Source organism: Eretmochelys imbricata, chromosome 16 (genome assembly GCF_965152235.1).
Source record: "Eretmochelys imbricata isolate rEreImb1 chromosome 16, rEreImb1.hap1, whole genome shotgun sequence".
NCBI classification, from domain to species: Eukaryota; Metazoa; Chordata; order Testudines; family Cheloniidae; genus Eretmochelys; species Eretmochelys imbricata.
Window position 1 is genome coordinate 3044532 of NC_135587.1, and position 23720 is coordinate 3068251.

Here is a 23720-nt window from a genome sequence, read left to right on the forward strand (position 1 = left end):
TTGCACTCTCAGCAAGTTCGCGGATGACACTAAGCTGTGGGGAGAGGTAGATACACTGGAGGGTAGGGATAAGGTCCAGACTGACCTAGACAAATTAGAGGATTGGGCCAAAAGAAATCTGAGGAGGTTCAACAAGGATAAGTGCAGGGTTCTGCACTTAGTATGGAAGAATCCCATGCACTGCTACAGGCTGGGGACGACTGGCTAAGGGTCAGTTCTGCAGAAAAGGACTTTGGGGATTACAGTGGACGAGAAGCTGGATATGACTCAACAGTGTGCCTTTGTTGCCAAGAAGGCTAACAGCATATTGGGCTGCATTAGTAAGAGCATTGCCAGCAGATTGAGGGAAGTGATTATTCCCCTCTATTCGGCACTGGTGAGGCCACATCTGGAGTATTGTGTCCAGTTTTGGGCCCCACACTACAGAAAGGATGTGGACAAATTGGAGAGAGTCCAGCGGAGGGCAACAAAAATGATTAGGGGGCTGGGGCACATGACTTATGAGGAGAGGCTGAGGGAACTGGGCTTGTTTAGTCTGCAGAAAAGGTGAGGGGGGATTTGATAGCAGCCTTCAACTACCTGAAGGGGGGGTCCAAAGAGGATGGAGCTCGGCTGTTCTCAGTGGTGGCAGATGACAGAACAAGGATCAATGGTCTCAAGTTGCAGTGGGGGAGGTCTAGGTTGGATATTAGGAAAAACTATTTCACTAGGAGGATGGTGAAGCACTGGAATGGGTTCCCTAGGGTGGTGGTGGAATCTCCATCCTTAGAGGTTTTTAAGGCCCAGCTTGACAAAGCCCTGGCTGGGATGATTTAGTTGGTGTTGGTCCTGCTTGGAGCAGGGGGTTGAAATAGATGACCTCCTGAGGTCTCTTCCAACCCTGATCTTCTATGATTCTATGAAAATTCCTCAATCCACACAGACCTGCCTGCTGTGTAGTGTGGGAAATTGTACCCTGGGATGGGCTGCATCTGTCTCAAGAATCTGTTGGACGGAATGCCTCCCAGGGTATGGAGTTGTGGCAGTAGAGACTGGTGGCAAATTGGTGCTGGCAGTGGCAGCTATATTTAGGAAGAGAAATAACAAATAGCGTCTCTTTCCATTTTTAACTTAACTGCTGCTTATTGCATTTGGATGGATGAAGAAGGATGTGGATAAATTGGAGAGAGTCCAGCGAAGGGCAACAAAAATGATTAGGGGTCTAGAACACATGACTTATGAGGAGAGGCTGAGGGAGCTGGGATTGTTTAGCCTGCAGAAGAGAAGAATGAGGGGGGATTTGATAGCTGCTTTCAACTACCTGAAAGGGGGTTCCAAAGAGGATGGCTCTAGACTGTTCTCAATGGTAGCAGATGACAGAACGAGGAGTAATGGCTTCAAGTTGCAGTGGGGGAGGTTTAGATTGGATATTAGGAAAAACTTTTTCACTAAGAGGGTGGTGAAACACTGGAATGCGTTGCCTAGGGAGGTGGTGGAATCTCCTTCCTTGGAAGTTTTTAAGGTCAGGCTTGACAAAGCCCTGGCTGGGATGATTTAACTGGGAATTGGTCCTGCTTCGAGCAGGGGGTTGGACTAGATGACCTTCAGGGGTCCCTTCCAACCCTGATATTCTATGATTCTATGATTCTAAGAGATTTTTGACAAGTTAAAAGATCAGATTGTGTTGTGTTGGTGAGTGCAAGTATTGATAATTTGCCCTAAGCGCCCACACCACGAGGCCTGGGTAGGGCTCATCATATCTCAGGTGACTTCCGCTCCTCCAAGGGTAAATGCTGCTGCTCCTTGACTCTTCGGCTGCTCCTTATGGATAAGGACAGAGGTCAGACACGAGACAGAGTGACACATTTGCACAAGTCAGTAAGGATGGAGAGGCCCAGACTGCTTCCTTGAAGGCAGCTAGGTGGGATCATGTCACTCCTTTCCAGAGCATTTCTTTCTAGAGGGGCAGAAGAAGGGGTCCTTTTACTACCACATTTACTCTCCTGATCTCCCACAGGCTTTGTGTCATGGTGACCTTCCCTCCAGCTCTGGAGAGTGGGATATAGCTCCCACAAGAGCCTGTTAGTGCTGCTCTCAGCACTGCTCAGGGGATGTTTCTGGAGCGCAGCCCAGAGCTCTCACTTAGGGACAGATCATGCTGTCCTTGTAGTTTTCAGCACAGTGAGAGAATGCTATCATATTGCAAAGCCCTGTTCCCAGGGGGCTGGGCCCACCCTGCAAGGGGAGCTGAGCATTTGATGGAATGTTTTTGCTAATGCCACAGCTGGTTACAGCAGACTGAGTGGTTGAGATTAGCACTGAGTGGTTCGAGTGCATGTTAGCTCTGGCAGGGAAGGGCAAACATTTGGGCGTTAACCTGGTACAACGTAGGTTTGAAAGCTGCATTTTACTGGGCTCCCTTCCAGAAATGTGTCCATTTCCTTTTGAGAATGACATGTTACACTGACATCTCACGTGTAATCAGATCTGACACCTCTGGCCAGGCACTGGCCAGTTGCCACAGGGATCAGGAAGGAATTCTGCCCCCACTCCATATTGAGCACTGCAGAATAGCCAGGGGCAGTATGTGTTTAGGAAGCCACAAGTCTAGGTCAGAGCCGGGGACTGGATACCCATCTAAAAGGGACCTGTGGCCTGACCCAGGATAGTGAATATTGTGACCTCCCGGTAAAGCTGATCAGTCCTGCCAGATACCAGATGAGAGTAATTTACACACCAAGGAGCCAGACAGAGAAGCAAGTTGAAGTAGAATGGAGACTTTTCTTTGCCCCCTCCCACATGTGTGAATTACACCCGCTGAGTCCCCTTGGAGCCAGCTCTGACGTACTGCTCCATGCTCACTGTGGTGAGCAGGTGAGAGCCTCAGTGGGTCCGTGTCAGTCTTGGGGAACCTAGAGATGGCACGGCGTACCCTCGGGGCTCCGTCTGCGTTTGGGCCTCAGCCTTGGTCTCTCTCGGGGCGTATTTACAGAGACCGCGGCAGCAAGCTCCCAACCTGGGCCAATAGAAGTGGTCTAGAGCCCTGACAATGGCTGTGTAGACTGCGCCTTGAAGTTGCGACTCAAGCTGAGGCTTGAGCTCTGAAGCATGGGGAGGGGGCTGGGCTCCCAAACTCAGCCCCCACTCGAGCTGTAGCTTAAAGTGCTGTCTACACAGCTATTAAGAGCGCTAGCCTGAGCCCCTCTATCGTGCAGTGCTGGGAGGCTCCCTGCCGTGGGCTGTGGAGCTATCCTCTCAGGGCAGCTGCTGACACTCAAGTCTGATTCGTGTAGAACTGAGTCTGGGGTGATTTCCCCTTGGGGAAGTTGCCATGTATCAAGGTGCCATCCTGTGGCATCCTTTACCTCTGGGGTCTCTGCTTTCTCTGTATCCCCACCCATCCCCTGGCCTGTGAATCCCAAGCAGGAGGGTACATGCTGAGAGAGGCACTATTAGCAAGTAGAGGCGAAACACCTGCCCATAGGGAACCTTCCTGCTTCATGACTGTCACATTCTGGGGGCAATCCAGACCAGTGAGGGGTTGTCACCACCTGCCCTGACCCTGGAGTGGAATTTAAAGACGGAAGAGGCCCCTGGGGTCGGCGCAGAAACCTACCTGCCTAGCGTTCAAGTCACTAATGTCAGTGAATGTTACCACTGGAAGCACCCCCACATGTGCTTTGGGAATGGACAGAGCTGTGAGTGTGGCACGAGCATGGGGGGTGAAGAGGACCTCTGCACTCCTGCTGTAGTGTCTGGGGCGGGGAGGCGTGGAATACCTGCCTTTGGTTTCCAAGTGGATGGGAAGAGTTGGCAGCTCCTCGAGCCCTTTACCAGCTAAGGGCTCTGGGGCTCTGGGGCTGTGGGGAGATAGGTGGGGAAACGTGACTCAGGGAGAGTGGAGGCAACAGCCCAGAGGAAGCTGTGTGAGGATGGCTGATGCACAGCAGCTCTGTGGCACCGGGATTGAAAGGGAACACAGCCGCTTCCCTCAGCTGGCAGACGAGCCCCACCCTGGCCACTGAACAAATGTAGCTGGAGTTGCTCTGGGAGTTCTGCTGTGCATGACTGCACTTAAATGCCTGGAAAAGGGGAACCCCCCCGCTGCTACTGCTTGGGCCAGTTGGCTACTGACCCCAGCGCTCATCACTGGGTTTATGTTCCTTTTCTTTCAGGAATTTTCGGAAGCATTTGCGCATGGTGGGGAGCCGCCGGGTGAAAGCACAAAGTGAGTGAGAAGCTGCAAGGCGTGGCCGGGAGGTGGGAGGCAGAGGATTAATGCTGATGGGACATGGGGCTGGAGAAAGGTGCTGAGGAACCATATTCCTCTGTAATTAGTCATTGTTTTGCTGTCTGTTGTTAGCAGAGAACTGGAAAGCACCTGGCACAGGCGCTGGGAAGGGGTTTTCCTCCCTCACACTGCTGTGTGTAGAGAAGAGAAGGCCAGCTGGTCTCCCAAGCCTCCATACACACCAATGTATCATAGAATATCAGGGTTGGAAGGGACCTCAGGAGGTCATCTAGTCCCACCCCCTGCTCAAAGCAGGACCAATCCCCAAGTTTTGCCCCAGATCCCTAAATGGCCCCCTCAAGGATTGGACTCAGAACCCTAGGTTTAGCAGGCCAATGCTCAAACCTCTGAGCTATCCCTCCCCCCATGTATGACACTGGCCTTTAACTGTGTTTGCATAGCATAGCAGGCAGCGTGACGTGACATAGGCCCCTTCCCCTGCCTGGGTAGGAGCCCCAGCGTGCAGAGTCCATGTTGTTGTTAGGGCCGTGCAGGGGCAGTCAGGAAGGGGTCCGCAGCTCTGGGTGGGACACAGGTGCATGTGTCTCCTGTACGCGCTAATGCTAGAGATGGGTACATAAGAGGGCTGCACTGCACTGCAGGGTTAGACTCCCTAATTAAGTCACTCTGAGAGACATGCTGCAGGTAATGAGGGCTGCCAGGCTTCTCACTGCTTCATGGGGCACAGCTACAAACCCAGGACGCTTTGTGTTTTCACAGGGCTGAGCTGTCCCTTTTCCACCTCTCTCCTCCCATCCCGCTCCCTGCTCCCCACCTGATGCCCTCACCTCCTGCCTGCCCGAATTTAAGCTAAGAGGAAAACCCAGCTCTGCCACTGTAGTGTGACTAGTGGGCTCTGGCAGCTGGGGAGTGTGACAGTTTGTGCTTAAATAAAGAGAGTTACATCCAGGGGGCCTGGAGGGTGACGGGAAGGGCTTGGTGACAAGACAGCCATCAGATGGGATGGCAAACGTATGGGCCGGAACCCTGTCCTGCGGCCAGCAGTTCCCTCTGCACTTATCAAGGCAATCTGAGTTGCAGCTCAGATGTTGAGCACAGTCCCCTGGCCCCTTCTTTCACCCTCCTTTTTCCTAGTAGTGGCCATTTATACGCACCATGGTGGTGGGGGCCCACGAACGCCCGCACGCCAGACTCAGAGGGAGTTGCTTTCCAGCTTTCTTCCCCCATCCCTTCTGCTGGTGCTGAGCCCTATGGTACCTTCTTTCTCCTCTCCCCTACCACTGAGCCCAGTAGCACTTGCCCCACAGAGAAGGCTGCTTTCCTACCAACCCTCCCAGCTGTTGCCACTGCTGAGCCCAGGTTCCGGGAATCACCTGCTTCTTTCGCTGCCTCCAAGACCAGGACCCAGAGGGAGAACCCCTCATGGGGAGGTGTGAGATGGGTAGGGATGCAGAAGGAAAAGAGATGTGAGGAGCATGACCAAATGGGCCATGTGTGGAAGGGAGGAGGTGGAGGCAAAAGAGGGGAACCCCATGAAAGATGGCTGGTCTTAGGGGCTGGTGAGCTAGTCAGCAGCAGAGGGGAGCGTTGGACGATGCTTGGGGAAGTGGTGCCCTTTGCAGTCACACTGCCACATTTTTCTCTTGCCAGTGAACCGTTTACTCCCGGCCCACAAGCCCTATCAGCAAGGGCAGCTCAGCTCTCAGCCCAGCATGTGTGTGCCACCCATGATGGCCTGCTCCAGTTTTCTCCTGGGGGCTTCTCCAGGGAGGCCATTGCCTTTGGGGCAAGAATCGAGTGCGCAGCACACAGTCATCCAGGATTTACTAAGCTCTCAAGAGCTGAGCTCCCCTTCAGGCAGGTGATACCAGTTGTGCTCCCTCTTGGTGCTGTTGTGCTGCTGGCCAAGGCCTGCCGAGAATGACCCACCACTCCGGGGGGCGCTGTCTTCCCAATATGACCCTTCCCCTCCTTGTGTCCACACTGAGGGCATGTCTACATGCCGTCCTGGTGAGTAATTGCCGCGTGAGCTGACATACTTGAGCTAGCTTTAACCTGGCTCGGTTACCGGAAGAGTGAAGCTACAGCAATGTGCACGTTGGCGTGGCCTGTATGAGACTGCCTAAGCCCTCCGGGAGATTACCCAGGGTCCAGCCCGTGCTCCTCCGCTTCGGCCCCTGAACTAGCCAGATTAAAGTAGTCTGAGTGTGTCATGTCAAACTGCAGTCACGCCCCAATAGCCGTCTAGACGCTTCCTTTGACAAGTAGTGTAATAATGAACAGTGTTAGCGCCCTTTGAAATGGATTGGGAATGCCTCATCTCAGAGCTGTTGTTTCAGGCTCTCTGCAGACTCAGGCAAACAACATTGCGGATGACACTCAGGTCATGTTTTCAAGGGATATGTTTTAAAAATGAAAGCTGAGGCTGCGGAACAATTGCAAAGCTTATATGTGTCCCTCTACCTCCCAGCTAGTCTTTTACATCTCTCCCAAAGGTGTGCCCCCCACATCTTGGGAAACACCCCAACACATAACAAGGATCTTCTCATACTCTATAGTGCATGTGCCTGGAGATGTTGGAACTATAATTAATAAATTCAAGTTTGGGCAATAACATTTAGGGGCAGATTACCAAATTCCTCTTCTATGTCTCACTCACCAGCATGCACTTGTGTGCAGAAATTAACACCTCTGCATGCCATCATCCATAAGCTGGGCACTTGTTTGTCACATGGAAGAACAAATAAGCAAGGGTGTTTGTGATCTTTAGCTTTGATGGAACCCTGCTGGGTGTTTTGTTTTGCTGGCAGAGCAGCGGTGGCTTTGGAGTCTGTTAATGTCCTGGTTTCGTTTTATCCTAGCATTTGGTGAGCGGCGAGAGAGAAGCTTCAGCAGGTCTTGGAGTGACCCAACTCCCATCAAAGCTGATTCCTTCCATGACTCTCGAGAAAGTGAGTTCTGAGACCTTTGAGCTTCTTCCCATGGCCAGAGCTGCCAACCAAGGCATGGACTGGAATCTCCTAGGAGTGAACTGTCCATCGTTCTTGCCCCCTGTGATTGCTTCCTTTCATTAGAGCGAAGTAGTTAACGCTCCGCATATGCACACGTAGCCTTACTCTGATGCTCTTTGGTTGCAGAATGAGTGCCCAGCAAAGTGTGGCCCATAGACTTGTCGCCACTTCCCGTGTTCCATGAGGGCCAACCACGGCACTGCACTGCCATGTTCACACAAGTCAGCACTCCAGGGGTCAGTCGATCGCAGTGAGGCAGGCTGGGGCACATGCGGGCCCCGCACTTAGTGCCTACCTATCCCAGGCTGGCAGGAACTCGGAGCACAGGAGAGGTGACCCTTGAGATGTGTCTTTGGTTAACAGCTCCGCAGCTGGCACAGTCTGGATTTAAAGTTTTACAGCAGAGATGGTCTCCTGGAGGGACCTGGGCTCCCATGGCCCTGCAGAGGATTCACATAGGTAACCCCGCCCACACTGTGTAAACGCTCTGCATAGGGGATCAGATGCTTGGGTGCAGATGTCCCCAGGGATCCCCAGTGTCCTCTCCCTGCCTTTATAATGGGGCTGTTGTTTTGTCTCAGCATGTTAGAAATAGTCCAGAATGTGGTGAAACCACTGCAAACCCTTGGATTCCCATAGATTACTGACGTATTCCAGGGTGGAGGAGTTATTCTCATGATCAGGTAGGCCTGGGCCTTCCTGTTCTAGGGGTGGATCATATTGTGTAATCGTTAAACTAATAAGCAAGAAACCAACTCTCCAAACCCAGAGGGCATCATGGGAGAGGGTGGGTGGGGAAAGTGCTAGAAGGACCAAGTTCAAAACATGACTTGATTGTTCCCAGGCAATCTGAATTCTACCCCTTCCCCAGCCATCTCTGATACTAATGGAAAGGGGGCATTTCAGAAGGGGTATGTTCTCCTCTGCACCTGTCACTGACTCTCTGGCTCCCACAGGCCAGCACTGGCAGCTTGGCTCTCTTGCCTCAGTCGGTGGCTTCAGGAACCATTCTTAGCCTTTCGTGTGCGATTATTTGATTTTGATTTTGAAGTATGTTTTCCCCAAGGAGCATCAGACAACATGAGGCAGTGATTTATGGGAGCAGATCGAGGCCGGCACTGCTGTGCTGCCAAGCCCCAGTCAAGCCCTCACTCCATGGAAGGATGATTCTAGTAGCAGCGCTGGGGTTTCGGGGCACAGCTGCTGGGTGACTTTAGAGGGCTGCACCATTACAGTCTGGTGGGGCCTAAAAGTCCAATGAGTTTCTTTGACCTGCCAAGAAACTCTGAATCCTGGGGTGCCACGTTGCCACAGCCTGCCTGCGACACGCCAGTTCAAACTCCGTGGTTTCGTGAACCGCAGGATTCCAGCTCCATGTGGGTAGCATGTGGGAGCTGAATCTAGCACTGACTGAGTAACTCCAGAGTGACTGAATGCAGCGCCCAGGGAGCACGGCCCTCAAGCTGCCGCTGAAATAAGGGAGCTCTGGGCATTATTGCTCCTTCTCAGGGTATGGCAGCACCGCGGTCAGGAGTGGGCTTGCAGCATGTGCAGACAGCCCCACACTCGCTTCCATCGAGCTAGCTCGGGCACCTAGAGCGGTGAAGTTGCAGCAGCATGGACGCTAGCATGGGCTCGTTCCCCGAGTCCTTCCCCAGGGTCCCAGACGAGCTGGGCCAGGCTGCGCTGCAGCCCATGCTGTCGTGGCTTCCCTGCTATGTTTAGTCCTGCTAGCTAGATTCAGGCCAGCGTGGCTCTGCCTGCGAATGCTGCAGGCAGCCCCCAGTTGCAGCACAGGGAGACCCTGTCATTATCGGTCAGGTTAAATGGCCCGAGGTCGGGGGTGAAGCACTGAACCCTTTGGAATGGTACCTGTGGTGACCTGTCACTTTGGGAATGAAGGTTGTAAGTCTGGTGGTGTGTGATACATTGAACAAGTTAGTCACCCTGCCAGGAGGATAGGAGTGGAGAACGCAAGAAGCTCTGTGGCCTGGTGCCTGGTGTAATGCTTCTGTCCTGCTGTTGTCTGGCAGGCCATGATCTTCAGGACTACTGCTGTGCTCTGGATGATGACTTTGACTTGAACTGGGAAACAGAGAAGGAACTTGAAGCTATGGCGTGTGATGGAGATGACTTTATTCCACCAAAAATAATGGTGAGGGCTCTTCCCACCCCTCACCTTCCCTTGCCCATGAACCTCGTTCATCTTTTCACAGCTGATGATTAGGGTATTCATGGAAGAAAGGCAGAACCTCCAGTTCTGCCTCACAGCTCTTCAGATCTCTCTTGGGGCTATTCGGGGGTAAGAGAGGATGCCATTTGTGATGAGGCATGGAAAGGAAATGACCCAGCTTGGTTCTCACATCCTAGGGGAAGTGTGCAGGGCTGGCAGTTAGAAACACTCTCGCCTCCTCATTTGACTTGTACACTGCAGCTCCACAATGCCCTTTGTGCACTTTAACCTGTTCTTATAGGCTAGGCCCTTCAGCCTTCCCTCCTCTTTACTCCTGTTCTCGCTGGTCTGGTTTAGTGATGTCCTTACGGAGGGTCAAATCCTGACATCCTTCCTTAGCCCCCACTCAGGCAAACAACGGTTGACTGAGCAAAAATGGAGTACAGAACTCTGGGTTTGACCCCTACTCAAGTGGCTAGTTGGGCAGCAGAACCATTAGGGCACTGCTGATGCTTCATCTGAATGGGCCACTGCTCTGGCATGCCATTGGGTTGCTGATACAGAGGACAGCGGTACTAAGTGAGGTTGTCTTTTCTTGGACTCCTCCATTTTATTCTTTCCCTGGAATCCCCCCACCAAAGCAGATTATTTTCCTAGTCCAAGGGGTGGGGGTGTCAGGGAAAGACATCTCCCCATCGGTTTAACAGGAAGTGGAAATATGGGGCCTGATGCTTTAACTTACTGTCTGGGTCTAGGTAAGGAGGGACTTGAGTTGTGTCAGCGGAGCCATGACAGGGTGTGACATCTACCGTGAATGCGGCTGGAAGAATGAATCTAATTACAGATGCACTGGTAGCAACAAGCAGAAACTGGCATCTTGTCCTTAGAATTCATGCCCAATTGAGGCCAAAAGAGGCCCCTTGCACATGGTACGTTTGCCATGTTCTCCCACTCTGCTGTTGACTTCTGCAAATGCGCCCACTGAGCTTTGTCCCTGGGCTGATGCTCCAGGCACTCCCTTAGTTAACATTTCACTGGTGAAGCTGACTAGCCTCCCTCAGTGCTGTTGATGGCTGGCTTGCTGAGCTGTTCCCTTGCTACAGCCGGGATGCAAAAGGACAGGCCAGGAGTGGAGAGGGCTTCTTAGTATGGCTGATGAAGTGATCAGGCAAAGAGCCCAGGAGCTACAGGAGGCCTAGCAGAGGAATGGCCAGGATATTCCGACTGAGCAGGGATTTCGCTTTAGTTACCAGCAGGGGGAGGAATCCCAGCTTTCCATGGATACCAGTTATAAATTTTGGCTTGAGGGTCTAGTTGATACCATGTCAGGAGGGTGCCTTTAAGCCAAGGCCCTTGCTGTAATCACAGCTGTATTGCATAATGTCTTTGGCTGCCTTTGGCCATACCACTGTTTTCTAGCTGGGCGAAGGGTCCCTGCTATTTGCTTTCTGAAGTTCAGAGAGGGAATGGAAATAGCCTCTTTTAGCAGCTTATTACTGACCTGAAAGAAGAAATATTTGCATCCAGGGGGATTATGAAGACTTCTTATGGAGAAAGGGTGCAGACAGCATCGCTCCCGGAGTACAGTGCTTGCCCACAGTCCCTTTGTATCTCTGCTCATGACCCATTTCTATTTCTTATTTCCCTTTCTAGCTTATTTCTTCCAAGGTCCCCAAAGCTGAGTACATCCCGACGATTATCCGCAGGGATGACCCCTCCATCATCCCCATTCTCTACGTGAGTAGCCTAGCTCTTTGCATATTCATTGGGTACTGGAATGCTGGGTTGGCTCACAATTGGAAATGTGTTTAGTGATTGTATCCTAGTCCCTAGATGGCATCAGAATGCCTCAGAAGAACCATCACACAACTGGGTAAAGCTGGCAAATACCTGATCAAGAGAGGCCCAGAATTTTGGCAGCAGACATATTAGGTCAGGATGCAGGTTCATTGGCAGAGCTCTGTAGGGAGCCCAGGATTGGAATAGTGGGGTGACTGCAGGACAGGATGAAGGGCATCATCCGAAGCATGTGTCTAGGGACCTGGGATGAAAATAACAAGGAGGCTGTGAGCTGGGACTGAGGAACATCGTCCGTGCTGTATGGCACCAGGAGTTGAATAGTCAGGGTTGCAGGTTGGGACTGAGGCACATTAGCAGAGCTCTGTGTGTTGGAAGGCTACAAAGTTCTTTGCTGCATTTGACCCGTTCCTAGACAATTCAGGACTCCACGTATCTCTGCAGTGGACCTCTGTCCTGGGCTCACCCAACACATTTCCCTATTCAACACACAAACAATGTGCAGTATTTACTTTTTGAAGTCCATCTACTTCCTGTAACTTACAAATTTTATGTTTATTGTCACACATGGGTCTTAACATAAGGGCAATGTTGCCTGTGAGGTTGACTGAGACCACCAGTTGGTTTAATTGAATCCCAAAGTATGTGCTTACCTAGTGTAGCACTGTTCTGTCGCATGAGGAAATCTCTTTAAACGATGAGTATCTAGCACAGAGGTGGGCAAACTACAGCCTACAGGCCACATCCAACCCACAAGACCATCCTTGCCTGGCCCTTGAGCTCCTGGCTGGGGAGGCTAACCCCTGGCCCCTCCCCTGCGGTCCCCCCTCCCCTGCAGCCTAAGCTCACCCTGCGGACAGCGCGGCTGGTTCCGGCTGTGAGCTCCTGCTGCTCTGAGCAGTATGGTAAGGGAGCAGAGGTGGTGGCGGGGGGGGGGGAGTTGGATAAGGGGTAGAGGGTCCTGGGGGGGCAGTCAGGTGACAGGGATTTGGGGCAATTGGATGGGGTGGAGGTTCTGGGGGGGCGCGGTTGGGGGACGGGGAACAGGAGGGGTTGGATAGGGTATGGGAGTCCCGGGAGGGCCTTTCAGGGGGCGGAGGTGTGGTTAGGAGTCGGGGGGGGCAGTCAGGGGACAGGGGGGTTAGATAGCAGGTGGGGTCTGGGGGGCGGATTGGGTCGGGGGGTCCTGGGAGCGGGCAGTTAGGCGACAAGGAGCAGGGGGGTTGGATGGGTTGGGGGTTCTGAGGGGGGCAGACGGGGCGGGAAATGGGAGGGAGAAAATAGGGGGCAGGGCTGTTTTGGGGGCACAGCCTTCCCTACCTGGCCCTCCATACACTTTCGCACCCTGATGTGGCCCTCAGGCCAAAAAGTGTGCCCACCCCTGATCTAGCAGCCCCTAGGTTTGAAACACCCTTTCTGTTCGGTTCCAGGATCACGAACATGCCACCTTTGAAGATATTCTAGGTACGTGAGAGTTATTTTCTTTGTCCCTCCCTCCCCCCTCCCCCCGAGTTTCACGTGAGCAGTAACTGGTAGCTCTCCAGCGGCTGAGTGCATGGGGGATTTCATTGTAATCCAGTGTTCTGTTCTGTTCTTTGGAAGAAGCCATGGATTCCTGACTCCCAAAGTTCTAAAGTCTGGGGCCTATTTTGAAATTAGTGGGACTTGTGGGTGCTCAGTGCCTCTGAAAGTCAGGCCCATGATGCCTTACAGAATAAACACAAATGAGAGCTAGTGAAAATCTCCGTAGAAGAGCCAGCGTTTCACCTTCTATGTGGCTCACTCATCTTCCCTTCACTGTTTTGTGCAGAGGAAATAGAGAAGAAGCTGAACATTTATCGGAAAGGCTGCAAGATTTGGAAAATGTTGATTTTCTGTCAGGTATGTGAAAGGCATTGAGGCCCTTGGCACTTTGTTAAAAGCCAGTATTTTCTCCAGAGACAAATTAACTCCAGAAAACAATATTCCAAAGCCAGCCTGCAGCAGGCTTTTATTAAAGCAATCGCATCTATTCAATTCCCATTTCTCATTTGTCGACCTTTGAGCATCCTCACCTTACTGTGATGGCAGCAAAGGAAATTTGGCTTAGTGCAGCAAATGCAGGGTTTGGCAACTTTTCAACAGCTTTCTAGCAAATCCATGCAATCTGACTTCAGAAGGAAGCTCACAGACAAAGGGGCAGGGATTTGGAGCTTGATAGTTATTGATTACTTTCATAAAGCATCCTGCAGCATTAATACAGGAACATAGGAACTTCTATACTGGATGAGGCCAGGGTTCCAGTCCTTGCCAATGGCCAGGACCAGAACTTGCCGTAAGCAGTTATGGAGTGATTTGCCCAAAGAGAGGTTTCTGCTGAGTCTCTTCATTCCCTGGAGCAGGAATGTGGCAATCCAACCAAACTTTTGAGATTTTTGTTTTTAATTCTTGCTGACATAACTGTGGGTTTTCTCACTATCCATATAAATGTCCAATCCTCGTGTCTTCTACAATTAGAGTAATGATGGTTTTCCATGCCTCCTTGACTCTGTTTGCCCATTATTTCCCAACCCCAAACCATCAGAGATCCTTAAAGTAGCAATACCAGTCAAAAAGAAAAGGAGGACTTGTGGCACCTTAGAGACTAACCAATGTATTTGATCATAAGCTTTCGCGAGCTACAGCTCACTTCATCGGATGCATTCAGTGGAAAATACAGTAGGGGGATTTTATATACACAGAGAACATGAAACAATGGGTGTTACCGTACACACTGTAAGGAGAGTGATCAGGTAAGGTGAGCTATTACCAGCAGGAGAGAAAAAAAATCTTTTGTAGTGATAATCAAGGTGGGCCATTTCCAGCAGTTGACAAGAATGTGTGTGGAACAGTAGGGGGAAAAATAAACATGGGGAAATAGTTTTACTTTGTGTAATGACCCATCCACTCCCAGTCTTTATTCAAGCCTAAGTTAATTGTATCACTCCACATGCATAGCAAAGAGGGAATATTCTAAGCTAAAAGTTTGTGGACAACCTAAAAGCTGAAAATGATTCAGCAACTCCTAATGTAACGGCCGTGCTCCCGAAACCCAGTGTGGTTCTCACATGAGACGGCAGCTGAAAACGGGACCAAGTTCACACCAAATTCACGGCAGGATTCTGTGCAGCTGTGCTGCAGGTGCACAGTGGGGAAGCAGTGGCCATAAGGAGCCTTCCCCATTGCATGTGGCCATGGAAGAGCTGGGCACAGCTGTAGCCCCAGTACTGTTGGGAGCACAAGGATGGCTCTCTAATGGCTCCCCTAGGGATGCCTGGTGCTCCAGAGGGGTGTAATGTAGGCTGAGCCAGGGCTCCATTCCCAGCTGACTGGCCATCTACAGGGAGAGATCTGGGGATCCCTTGCTGAGGCAGACTGCCTCCAATGCTGCTCCTGGTGGGGGATGGGCAGACTGTGCCAAATCCTGAAGCCTTGGCTGAGTTTTCACTCAGCTGTTACTCACGAAAATGTCCATTGAAGTCAATAGGAGTTTTTCCTGAGTAAGGACAGAGTGAAAACTTATTTGTGACACGGATACAGGTGCCCTTTGAATTCCTCATCACCATATGGTGAGAATGCTGCACATCTGTGAGCCACACAGCTGGCCCCGACTACTATATTTGCCAATCGGTTAACCAACATCTCTGAGGCCAAGATCCCACCTAAGGTGAGAAGTGGAGGCCAGGGCTGTTTATCCATCTGCCTGGAGCAAAGTCAACCTGCTTTATGACTTTAGTGTCACTCACAGACTGGAGAATGTCTGCTCTGCCCCCTCCAGTGCTTCTCAAACAGTACCGCAGAAGCTTAGTCACTAGAGATGGAAAAAGCCAGTCCATTTCTCTGAGGCCAGGGCAGCTACCATCTCTCTCTCTTCTCCATGGTGTGCTACTGTCTCTCTCTCTTCTCCATGCAGGGAGGTCCTGGCCACTTATATTTGTTGAAGAATAAAGTTGCCACCTTTGCCAAAGTGGAGAAGGAGGAAGATATGATCCTGTGAGTCGCTTTATTTCCCAACCCTGGGTGCCCTTTCTCTGGTCTATTTAATGTAGATGGAGGTGGGCAGGCTAAAGTTTTATTAATAGATTCATTGTGATAATCTAGTCTGACCTCCTGTGTAATATGGGCCAGAAAGCTGCCCTGCATTAATTCCTGTTTGAACAGAAGCAGAGCTTTTAGAAAAACATCCCAGCTTGAATTAAATATTGCCGGTGGTGGAGATCAACCATGACCCTTGGGACATTGTTTCAATGGCTAATTCCCCTCACTACTGTGATGTACACCTCAGTTCCAGTCTGGATTTGTCTGGCTTCCGCTTCCACCCACTGGATCTTGTTACACCTTCATCTGCTAGACTGAAGAGTCCATTATCAAATATTACTTCCCCATGTAGCTAGCTAGGCTGTGACCAAGTCAGCCCTTAACCTTCTCTTTGTTAAGCAGGCTAGCTTGAGCTCCTCGAGTCTCTCACTTTGTCTACTGGCATTGTCTGTCTGGGTCTTTACTCACTACAACTGCTTTCTGCTGCTTTATTGCCCTCAGCATGAACCAATGCTACATTGTCTTTTTAAACATGTTAACACTGGTAATATCATGCAGCACAATTGTCAGGAATGGGAGAAGGGGAGAAAAGAGGAAATCGGAAGGGAAAAGATAAAAGAAAAGCAAATCTAAAAATGCTGGGAACTATGAAGATGTAAAATGTAAAAGGTTTGGGACCAGCATTGAGGGGAGAGGAGTCCAACTGTGCTGCCCTGCTTGGCAGAGGCAGAGATGAGGGTGAGAGTTCAAAGAATTATTCTATGGGGGGAAATTCCAACATTTGCAGCAAGTATTATTCACAACAATCAACTGGCCAAGCTCTGCTTTGGGAGCTCACCACTGTGCCATCCCAGTAGAGCATCAGCAACCCACCACATGTGAGTGCAGGTGCCCTATGCTGCTGCAGGCAGGTTCAACCCACCTTACAGGCATGGAACAGGTAAGGCAGGGGGGATTTCCATGGGAAATCTTGTAAATGAGCTCAGGGAGAGAGGCTTGTGTCTCCCGCAGTGTGGTCCCACTTTGGTCTCCCTGGACAGCATGTGTCCACTGTCAGGGTGCCTGACTGCAGAGGGGGTGGATTTTAAATGGTAATTTTGTTTTCTCTTATTACTTCCAGCTTCTGGAAGCGGCTGAGCCGACTGATGAGCAAAATCAACCCTGAGCCAAATGTCATTCACATCATGGGCTGCTATGTTCTGGGAAACCCCAATGGGGAGAAGGTAAGCGGCCCTGGGCCATGGCCAGAAGCTCTCTATGGGCAGGTCAGCTGGTGTGTCACAGAGTTGGGAGATTTGATTAAAGGGCTTTCCTCTCTAATATCGAGGGGCATGTTGCCCTTTCCCCAGCCCCTCTTCTCTAAGGATTTGTCTTCTTTGCAGACATGTGCTGTACATCCCACCTCAGGGAGAGAGCAGCTCAGCTGGTGTGTGCTTTTGAAAGGATGAGCCACCCTGTGGGCCATATAGTAGATAGGCAGGTGGGGACTGTTCAGTTTGGCCTGTGAGAGCCTTTCAGGAAAAGTGAAGAATGGGAATACAAGCCCCTTCCTTGAAGCCTTAGACAAAGGTCAGAGAATCATAGAAATGTTGGGCTGGAAGGGATCTCGAGACCTCATCACTTCCAGCCCCTGTGCTGAGGCAGGACCAAATAAACCTAGCCCATCCCTGACAGGTGTCTGTCCAATGTGTTCTTAAAAACCTCTAGTGACAGGGATTCCACAAGCTCCCTGGGAAGCCTATTCCAGTGCTTAACCATCCTTCTAGATAGAAAGTTTCCCTAATAACTAACCTTGCTGAAATCTCCCTTGCTGCAGATTAGGCCCATTACTTCTTGTCCTACCTTTAGTGGATGTGGGAAACAATTCATCATTCTCCTCCTTGTAACAACCCTTCACATGTGTGAAGACGGTTGTCAGGTCCCCGCTCAGTCTTCTTTTCTCAAGACTAAACGTGCCCATAGGGTAGGTGCCCCGCACTGGACACAGTTCTCCAGCGGAGACCTCACCCATGCTGAGTGGGACAGTCGCCTCCCATGGCTTACATACAACACGCCTGCTAATGCACCCAGCGTGATATTAGCCTTTTTCACAACTGCATCACACTGGTGGCTCAGACTCTGTTTGTGATCCACTATAACCCACACATCCTTTTCAGCAGTGCTACTGTCTAGTGAGTTTTCCCACCTTCTGTCCCTACCAATAACCAAAAGGGCTGATGGAGTTAACCTGGGATCTTCAGAGGGAGCTAGGGTCAACGTGAGCTGGGCATCTAACTCCCTTAGGTGTCTTTGAAAATCACAGCCGTATTCAGCTGCCCATTATAGGCAGGATTCTTCCAGTGGTTGTGTGCGTGGGCTCTATTGTCCAGCACAGGAACTGTGAGCTGCTGGGGCCTGGGTGGAGCAGGACCCTGCCTAGTGGTTGTGGTGGCAGTTCAGCGTATTAGTGAGCACAGATCCAGGAGTCCCCTACCAGTCAGAGGGTAACACTGGAGTCAGGGTCAAGAAGCCAAGCAAAGGTTAGGGCAAGGAGGCCAGGCACAGACTGGAGTGGGGAGGAGTCAGGTTGGAAGCAGGGGCTGGAGCGAGGGCTAGAGAAGGAAGTGGAAGCCAGCACAGCTGCAGCATGGCATGCCTTAAGCAGCCACTGTGCTGCGGCCACGGCAAGGCTCAAGTAGCAGGCTGCTGGCTCCCCGGCCCGATCAGGAAGCATGGCCATTTGGCAAAGACTGGCTGAGCTTGCTGGGTTGCCTAGCGACCAGGCTGGGAGCCAGCTGTTCTCCTGACAGGGGCTGACCCAAAGGTTTGAGTTTGACTATTCTGAAGAGTGCTGAGTTCTCTCCTTTTCCATTGCCCTGTGCCTGCCCATCCGTTGTTTAATTTGAAGCACCTGGAGTTCCTCTTTTGATTCAGCTACTAACTTTTAAATCTCATCTCATTTCAGCTATTTCAGAATCTGAAAAACCTAATGACTCCTTATAGGGTTGTCTTTGAGTCGCCACTGGAACTTTCAGCTCAAGGTAATTTCTTCTGCTATAAACTTGAGTGTGCACTCCTCCAACATCACTGCCTCCTCCATGGGCCCCTTTCACAAAGGAGCACTCTTCAACTTCCTGAAGCCCTGCCCCAAAAAGCCAAGTCACTGAAACCTTCTCCTGTTTGTATGGTGGATTCCTCCTGGTCTGGCTTTTCCCCTTTCACATTTCCTCCCCTTTTTGCCTTTCAGTTGCACCCTTCATTGTGTTTGTAGCTGGACAGTGCTCTCCAGAGCTAATGCAGATCAACAAAAATGGCCTGTAACAAGAGCCGAGCTAATAATTGATGTTTTAGTTTGATGGCAGTTCGAAACAATTGAAAAAAAATTCAGTTTGTGTTGAATCGAATCTGTAAATTTCCAAATTTTTGGTGACTCAAAAGAAGTCCATTTCAGGTCTGTGCCAAAGCAGGGACTTGAACCTTGAGCTCCTACAGGAGGTGAGTGCCCTAGCCGCTGGGCTTAAGGGTGGGAAAGTAGCACCTCTTCCTCTAGCTATTTTGTGACTGACTGAAGCTTTGTGTCAAATTTGTAAATGTTTCAAGTCAACAGAAACTGCATTTTTTTGTCAAATAAACTTTTCTTTCAAAAAATGTTGCCCAGTTCTACGTGGAGCTAATACTGACCCTTCTGGGCAGAGGTAGCTTAGGAGATTCGGTAAGTTACCAGAGCACGCTGAGGTCAATAGGAGAGAAGCACATGCACATCTGGGAGTAGAATCTTTTCCTTAATGATGCACGTGAGTATTTCTCCTCCAGAGGATGCTAAACAACAACACTAGTTCTGAACAGACTGCCCATGCTAACAGGAAAGCTGAGTGGAAACCATCTTTTTATAGTCTCTTCTTGTCCGTAGTTTGAGACACTTTAGAGGCTGTAGACACATTTTCTTTCCTTGTATGGTTGATATCTGGTTTGTGGCTTCTAGCCACCTGCTCTGTTTGGTAGATTTTCACAGTTTAAACAGTCACAGATACAAGGGATGCATTGTTGGCCTTGCTGAAGTTATCCACTGTGGTTTGCCATTGCCAGAATCATAGTGATTAAGACCAGAAGGGACCATCAAATCATCTAATCTGACCTCCTGGATATCCCAGGCCATTGACACCTCCCAGCACCCGCACAATCAACCCATCAACCAAAGTGAGACCAAATATTACGGCCCTCAGGAGACTAGACTTCTGTGCCACAGGCAGAGAATAGCAGGGACTGAGGTGCACCAGTGCTTAAGGTCCCTGCAATGGCAGGGAACTGATTAAGTGAGACCTACCCAGATAATCATGGCAAGTGACCCGCACCAACATGCTGCAGAGGAAGGCAAAGAAAACCCCAAGGTCACTGCCAATCTGACCTGGGGGAAAATTCCTTCCCAACCCCACATATGGCAATCAGTTAGACCCTGAGTATGTAAGCAAGAACCAGCCAGCCAAGCACCTGAAAGAGAGAATGTTTGATGTCATCTCAGAGCCCTGGCGCTCCCTGTCCAGTGTCCTATCTCCAGATGTCACCATCCCAGATACTTCAGCGGAAGAAGGTTTAAAATAAATCCGAATGCCCTGAGGGTGGAAAAAATCCCTTCCTGACCCCTGCCGGTGGCTGGCTGAAAACCAGAAGTCAGTCCCAGGGCTGCTGAGCCCTACCCCCCACCATCGCAAGCAACCACATCAAACAATTTCACTCATAAATTTTGTCCATCTCTTTCTTAAAACTAATTAAGTTCTTTGCCCCCACAACTACTATTGGGCGTCAGTTCCAGAACCACCTCCCTCTGATGGTTAGAAACCATCTTCTAATTTGCAGACTGAATTTGTTCATGGCCAGTTTATATCCATTTGTTCTTGTGCCAGTACTGTCCTTTAGTTTAAATAGCTCTTCACCCTCCCTAGTATTTACCCCCCTAATGTATTTAGAGAGAGCAATCATATGCCCCTTGGCCTTCCTTTTGCTAGACTGAACAAGCCAAGCTCTTCCAGTCTCCTCTCATAAGATCGGTCCTCCATTCCTCTGATCATAGTAGTTCTTCTCTGCACCTGTTCCAGTTCACATTCATCTTTCTTGAACTTGGGTGACCAGAATTGTACAGAGTATTCCAAACAAAGTCTTACCAGTGCCTTGTACAATGGCATTAATACTTTTCTCTCTCTACTGGGTATGCCTCACCTGATACATCCAAAGATTGCATTTGCCTTTTGTCCAGCTGCATGACATTGGTGGCTCATAGTAGTCTTGCAATTGACCCAACACCCAGCTCTCTCTCCTCCTCTTGTAGCAGAAATTCTTATTAGACCCTAAGTGCATGACCTTGCAATGTGTACTATTGAATTTCATCCCATTAATGCCACTCCAGTCTTCAAGGTCATCCAGATCTTCCTGTATAAAAATCCTCCTCTGTATTGACAACGCCTCCCAATCTTCAGCAAATTTTATTAGCACACTCTTACTCTTTGTGCCATGGTCATTAATAAAAATATTGAATAAGATTGGTCCAAAGACTGATCCTTGAGGAACTCTACTATTAACCACCCTCCAGTCGGATACTTCATCTTTCAGCGTATCCTGTTGCCTTCTCTCCTTTAGCCAGTTCCTTATCCACCTTACAATTTTTGTAATGATCCCCATCTTCCCTAATGTAACTAATAGTTTACCATGTAGTACTGTGTCCACGTGTTTTAGATCTATTTATTTGTATTACTGCAGCTCGTAGGAATCTAGGCACTGTACAAATACAGAACAAAAAGACAGTCCAGTCCCTGCCTCAAATAGCTTACAATCTGCAAGAAGCTGAGCACCCTAACTCTGTTTGACATTAACAAGATCATCCTCAACTCCCACTGACTTGAGTTGAGGGTCCTCAGCATTTTGCCAGAGGCACTGTGCACCTCATAGGAGGGGCCCTGCATTTTCAAAGTGCATGCCTAAGTTCCACAACAAAACCATGCAGTGGCACATGGCCTTGTGCAGAGAGTTAATTATATCAATTCAATAGAAAAGATTGTGTCTTCTACACACAATACATGTTGTTGTACGTAGTGCCCTGCAGAGCAGTTCTTGGCTCTGCAGGAGAGCGGGGCTCGAGAATGCATTGCAATTTTTTCATCTCGATAAATCTAGGACACACAATGTAACCACTTTAATCCCTGGCTACCTGTCATGCAGACATTTCAAACTGATCTTAATCAGCTGTAAAAGAGAAAAGTCCCTCCCTCTGTTTTGCTTTTTAGAATCTAGGTTTGTTTGTTTTTCTTATGCTTTGTGGGGATTTGGGTTTTGTGAAGCTACACTGGCCACCTCCCTTGCATGGTTTCTGTAAAGTGACTGTCCTAGGGAAATACTTCAGTCAACCAGGTGCAAAAAGGATTCACACCAGTAGCGAAACCACCCAAGTCCACATTTCCCCCCAAAGTGTTCTGCTGAACTTTTCACTATGGCAAAAGGCAGATCTGGGTAGCTAAAGTGAACTTTTGCCTTACCAAACTTGCTGCAGCCATAGAGATTGGAGATCTCATAAGCATGAAGGAGAGGGGCCTCTGTTACTGCCTGACAGGTTTGACTGTACCTTCTTTTGGTCCATAACTTTCCAGTAGGTCAGTGTTGAGTTCCCTGCTGTCATTCTCGCTAGTGTCTCCCAGAGCTGGAGTTACAGAGCTGGAGTGAGTTGTATTGTGACTCTCAGCAGCCACTGATGGTCACCTTTGCTGGCAGTCTGTACAGAGAGGCCAAGAACAGAATGGGACATGGAAACAGAGCTGTATCTCAGCTTCTGGGTGCGGGTGGGTACACACTGGCAGGCTGTTAGGAGAGGAGCCTGCCTTGCTGTTGTCTGGGCTCTCCAATGTTGAGTATGAATAATATGATCACCCATTTTTGGGGTTGTCAAGGCAACACCTTTTATGGGCAGTTTCAGATTGGGCAAATGATGCCATGAGTGAGTGACAGCTGTCAGCAGTGTCCCTACATGAGACTCTCAGACAGACTCTCCTGTGCACATCCATGAAACAGTGAGAACTGATCTTTTTTGGCTGCTGCAGGCTGCTTGGTCTCCGCTTCACCCAGTGCGTCACTGGGGTAACCTCTGTGCTTTGTTCTGGTTCTCATCCTAGGGAAGGAAATGATTGAAACTTACTTTGACTTCCGCCTTTACCGCCTCTGGAAGACTCGCCAGCATTCCAAACTGTTGGATTACGATGACATTTTATGAGCTGGAGAAGCCATTGCACGAGGAGGGTGATCACCAGTGTCTCACAAGTCATACTTGTGGCAGAGACTTTTTTCATTGGCACGGGGAGCCCTGCAGGAGGCAGCAGTGCCAAAGAGCTGGAAGGAAGGGCTGTCAGGACAGAGACTTGAAGGCGAATGATGTGACTCCACAGACACTGCCCGCAGAGCCTTTGTCTCTCAGAGGGAGCTGTGTCAAATGGGAAATTTCCTTGCAGGACTGAGCTGTTTCAGGTCATGATGGGCCAGAATCAATTCCAGGTCCTTTTAAAGACATTTAAGGCTCAGGTTTTCTTATAAAAAATTTAAATAAATAATCCTTGCACTATAGTAAAGCAGTGACTTGAAGCCCAGAGCAGGAAGGGCATTGTACTGATGGGTGCACCCCAGCGGCTCTCTTGGCTGTGCTAGGGACGTTGGAAGGCAAAGAACGCCATACTTAATCCTGCAAGCTTTGACAGGCAAGGTTCAGCAACCTAATGTCAATACACATTGAAGTACAGAATTAAAGTTTAACGTATTTTGGTTTAATAGAAAATAAGTGCAATTTTTATACACAGAGGGGAAAACCCTCCCAATATTTAATTAGTTACAAATAACACATCAATAATCAATAGATGAGGTATTTTTTAGTCTGCTTGAAAATATATTCAAAATCGTAATATATCTTCTGTAGACATATTTAATCACCAGCAATATGATTTTAATGTTACTTAGCAGACCCTGCATGTCTGCTGCATTGATCAATCCTGTTTGGTTTTGGTTTTATTTTTAATTTCAGAGTAGTTGTGTTACACTAATTGTATGTGCTCTTATGAATGTATGTTGCCCCTCCAATTAGACACAACTTTGTTACTTTATCTCGGCTACTTGCAAAACTGTATGGTTTTAGTTTTGCTGTAAGTTTAGGTTAGAAATACAGTACATGACTGAGTGGAATCTTCATCAGTTTCATTAAGATATAACAATGAAGTAGAAATTAATAGCTATGGTAATTGTTCACTCAGTATATTGTTACATTTTAGAAAGATGAGCTCTTCTTGCAGACTGCAGGATGGAATAGAAGATTATTTGAGAATGAGAAATCCTCCGAGGGGGTTTAGGTGTTTGAATTAATAGAATGAAATGTTTCTTGAAGTATGTAGCACTGGTGAGTAGCATTTTGAATCTTTCCCACATTCCCCTACCTGCCAGTTGTTGACTT

At 49.5% G+C, this 23720-nt stretch overlaps 1 protein-coding gene across 1 annotated transcript in view; it reads left to right on the forward strand.

Annotated features, from left to right (window-relative positions):
* Positions 1-22499, forward strand: part of NSMF (NMDA receptor synaptonuclear signaling and neuronal migration factor) — a gene marked incomplete at its 5' end in the record, with an annotated part of 79125 nt that extends 56626 nt beyond the window's left edge. The window contains 10 exons of the mRNA XM_077836223.1: positions 4155-4207; positions 7093-7182; positions 9276-9397; positions 11069-11152; positions 12643-12676; positions 13023-13093; positions 15144-15223; positions 16389-16491; positions 18213-18288; positions 22402-22499. Of these exons, the coding sequence (XP_077692349.1) occupies positions 4155-4207; positions 7093-7182; positions 9276-9397; positions 11069-11152; positions 12643-12676; positions 13023-13093; positions 15144-15223; positions 16389-16491; positions 18213-18288; positions 22402-22499 (811 nt within the window). The remainder of the gene's footprint in view (positions 1-4154; positions 4208-7092; positions 7183-9275; positions 9398-11068; positions 11153-12642; positions 12677-13022; positions 13094-15143; positions 15224-16388; positions 16492-18212; positions 18289-22401) is intronic.
* Between the last annotated feature and the right edge of the window lie 1221 nt (positions 22500-23720).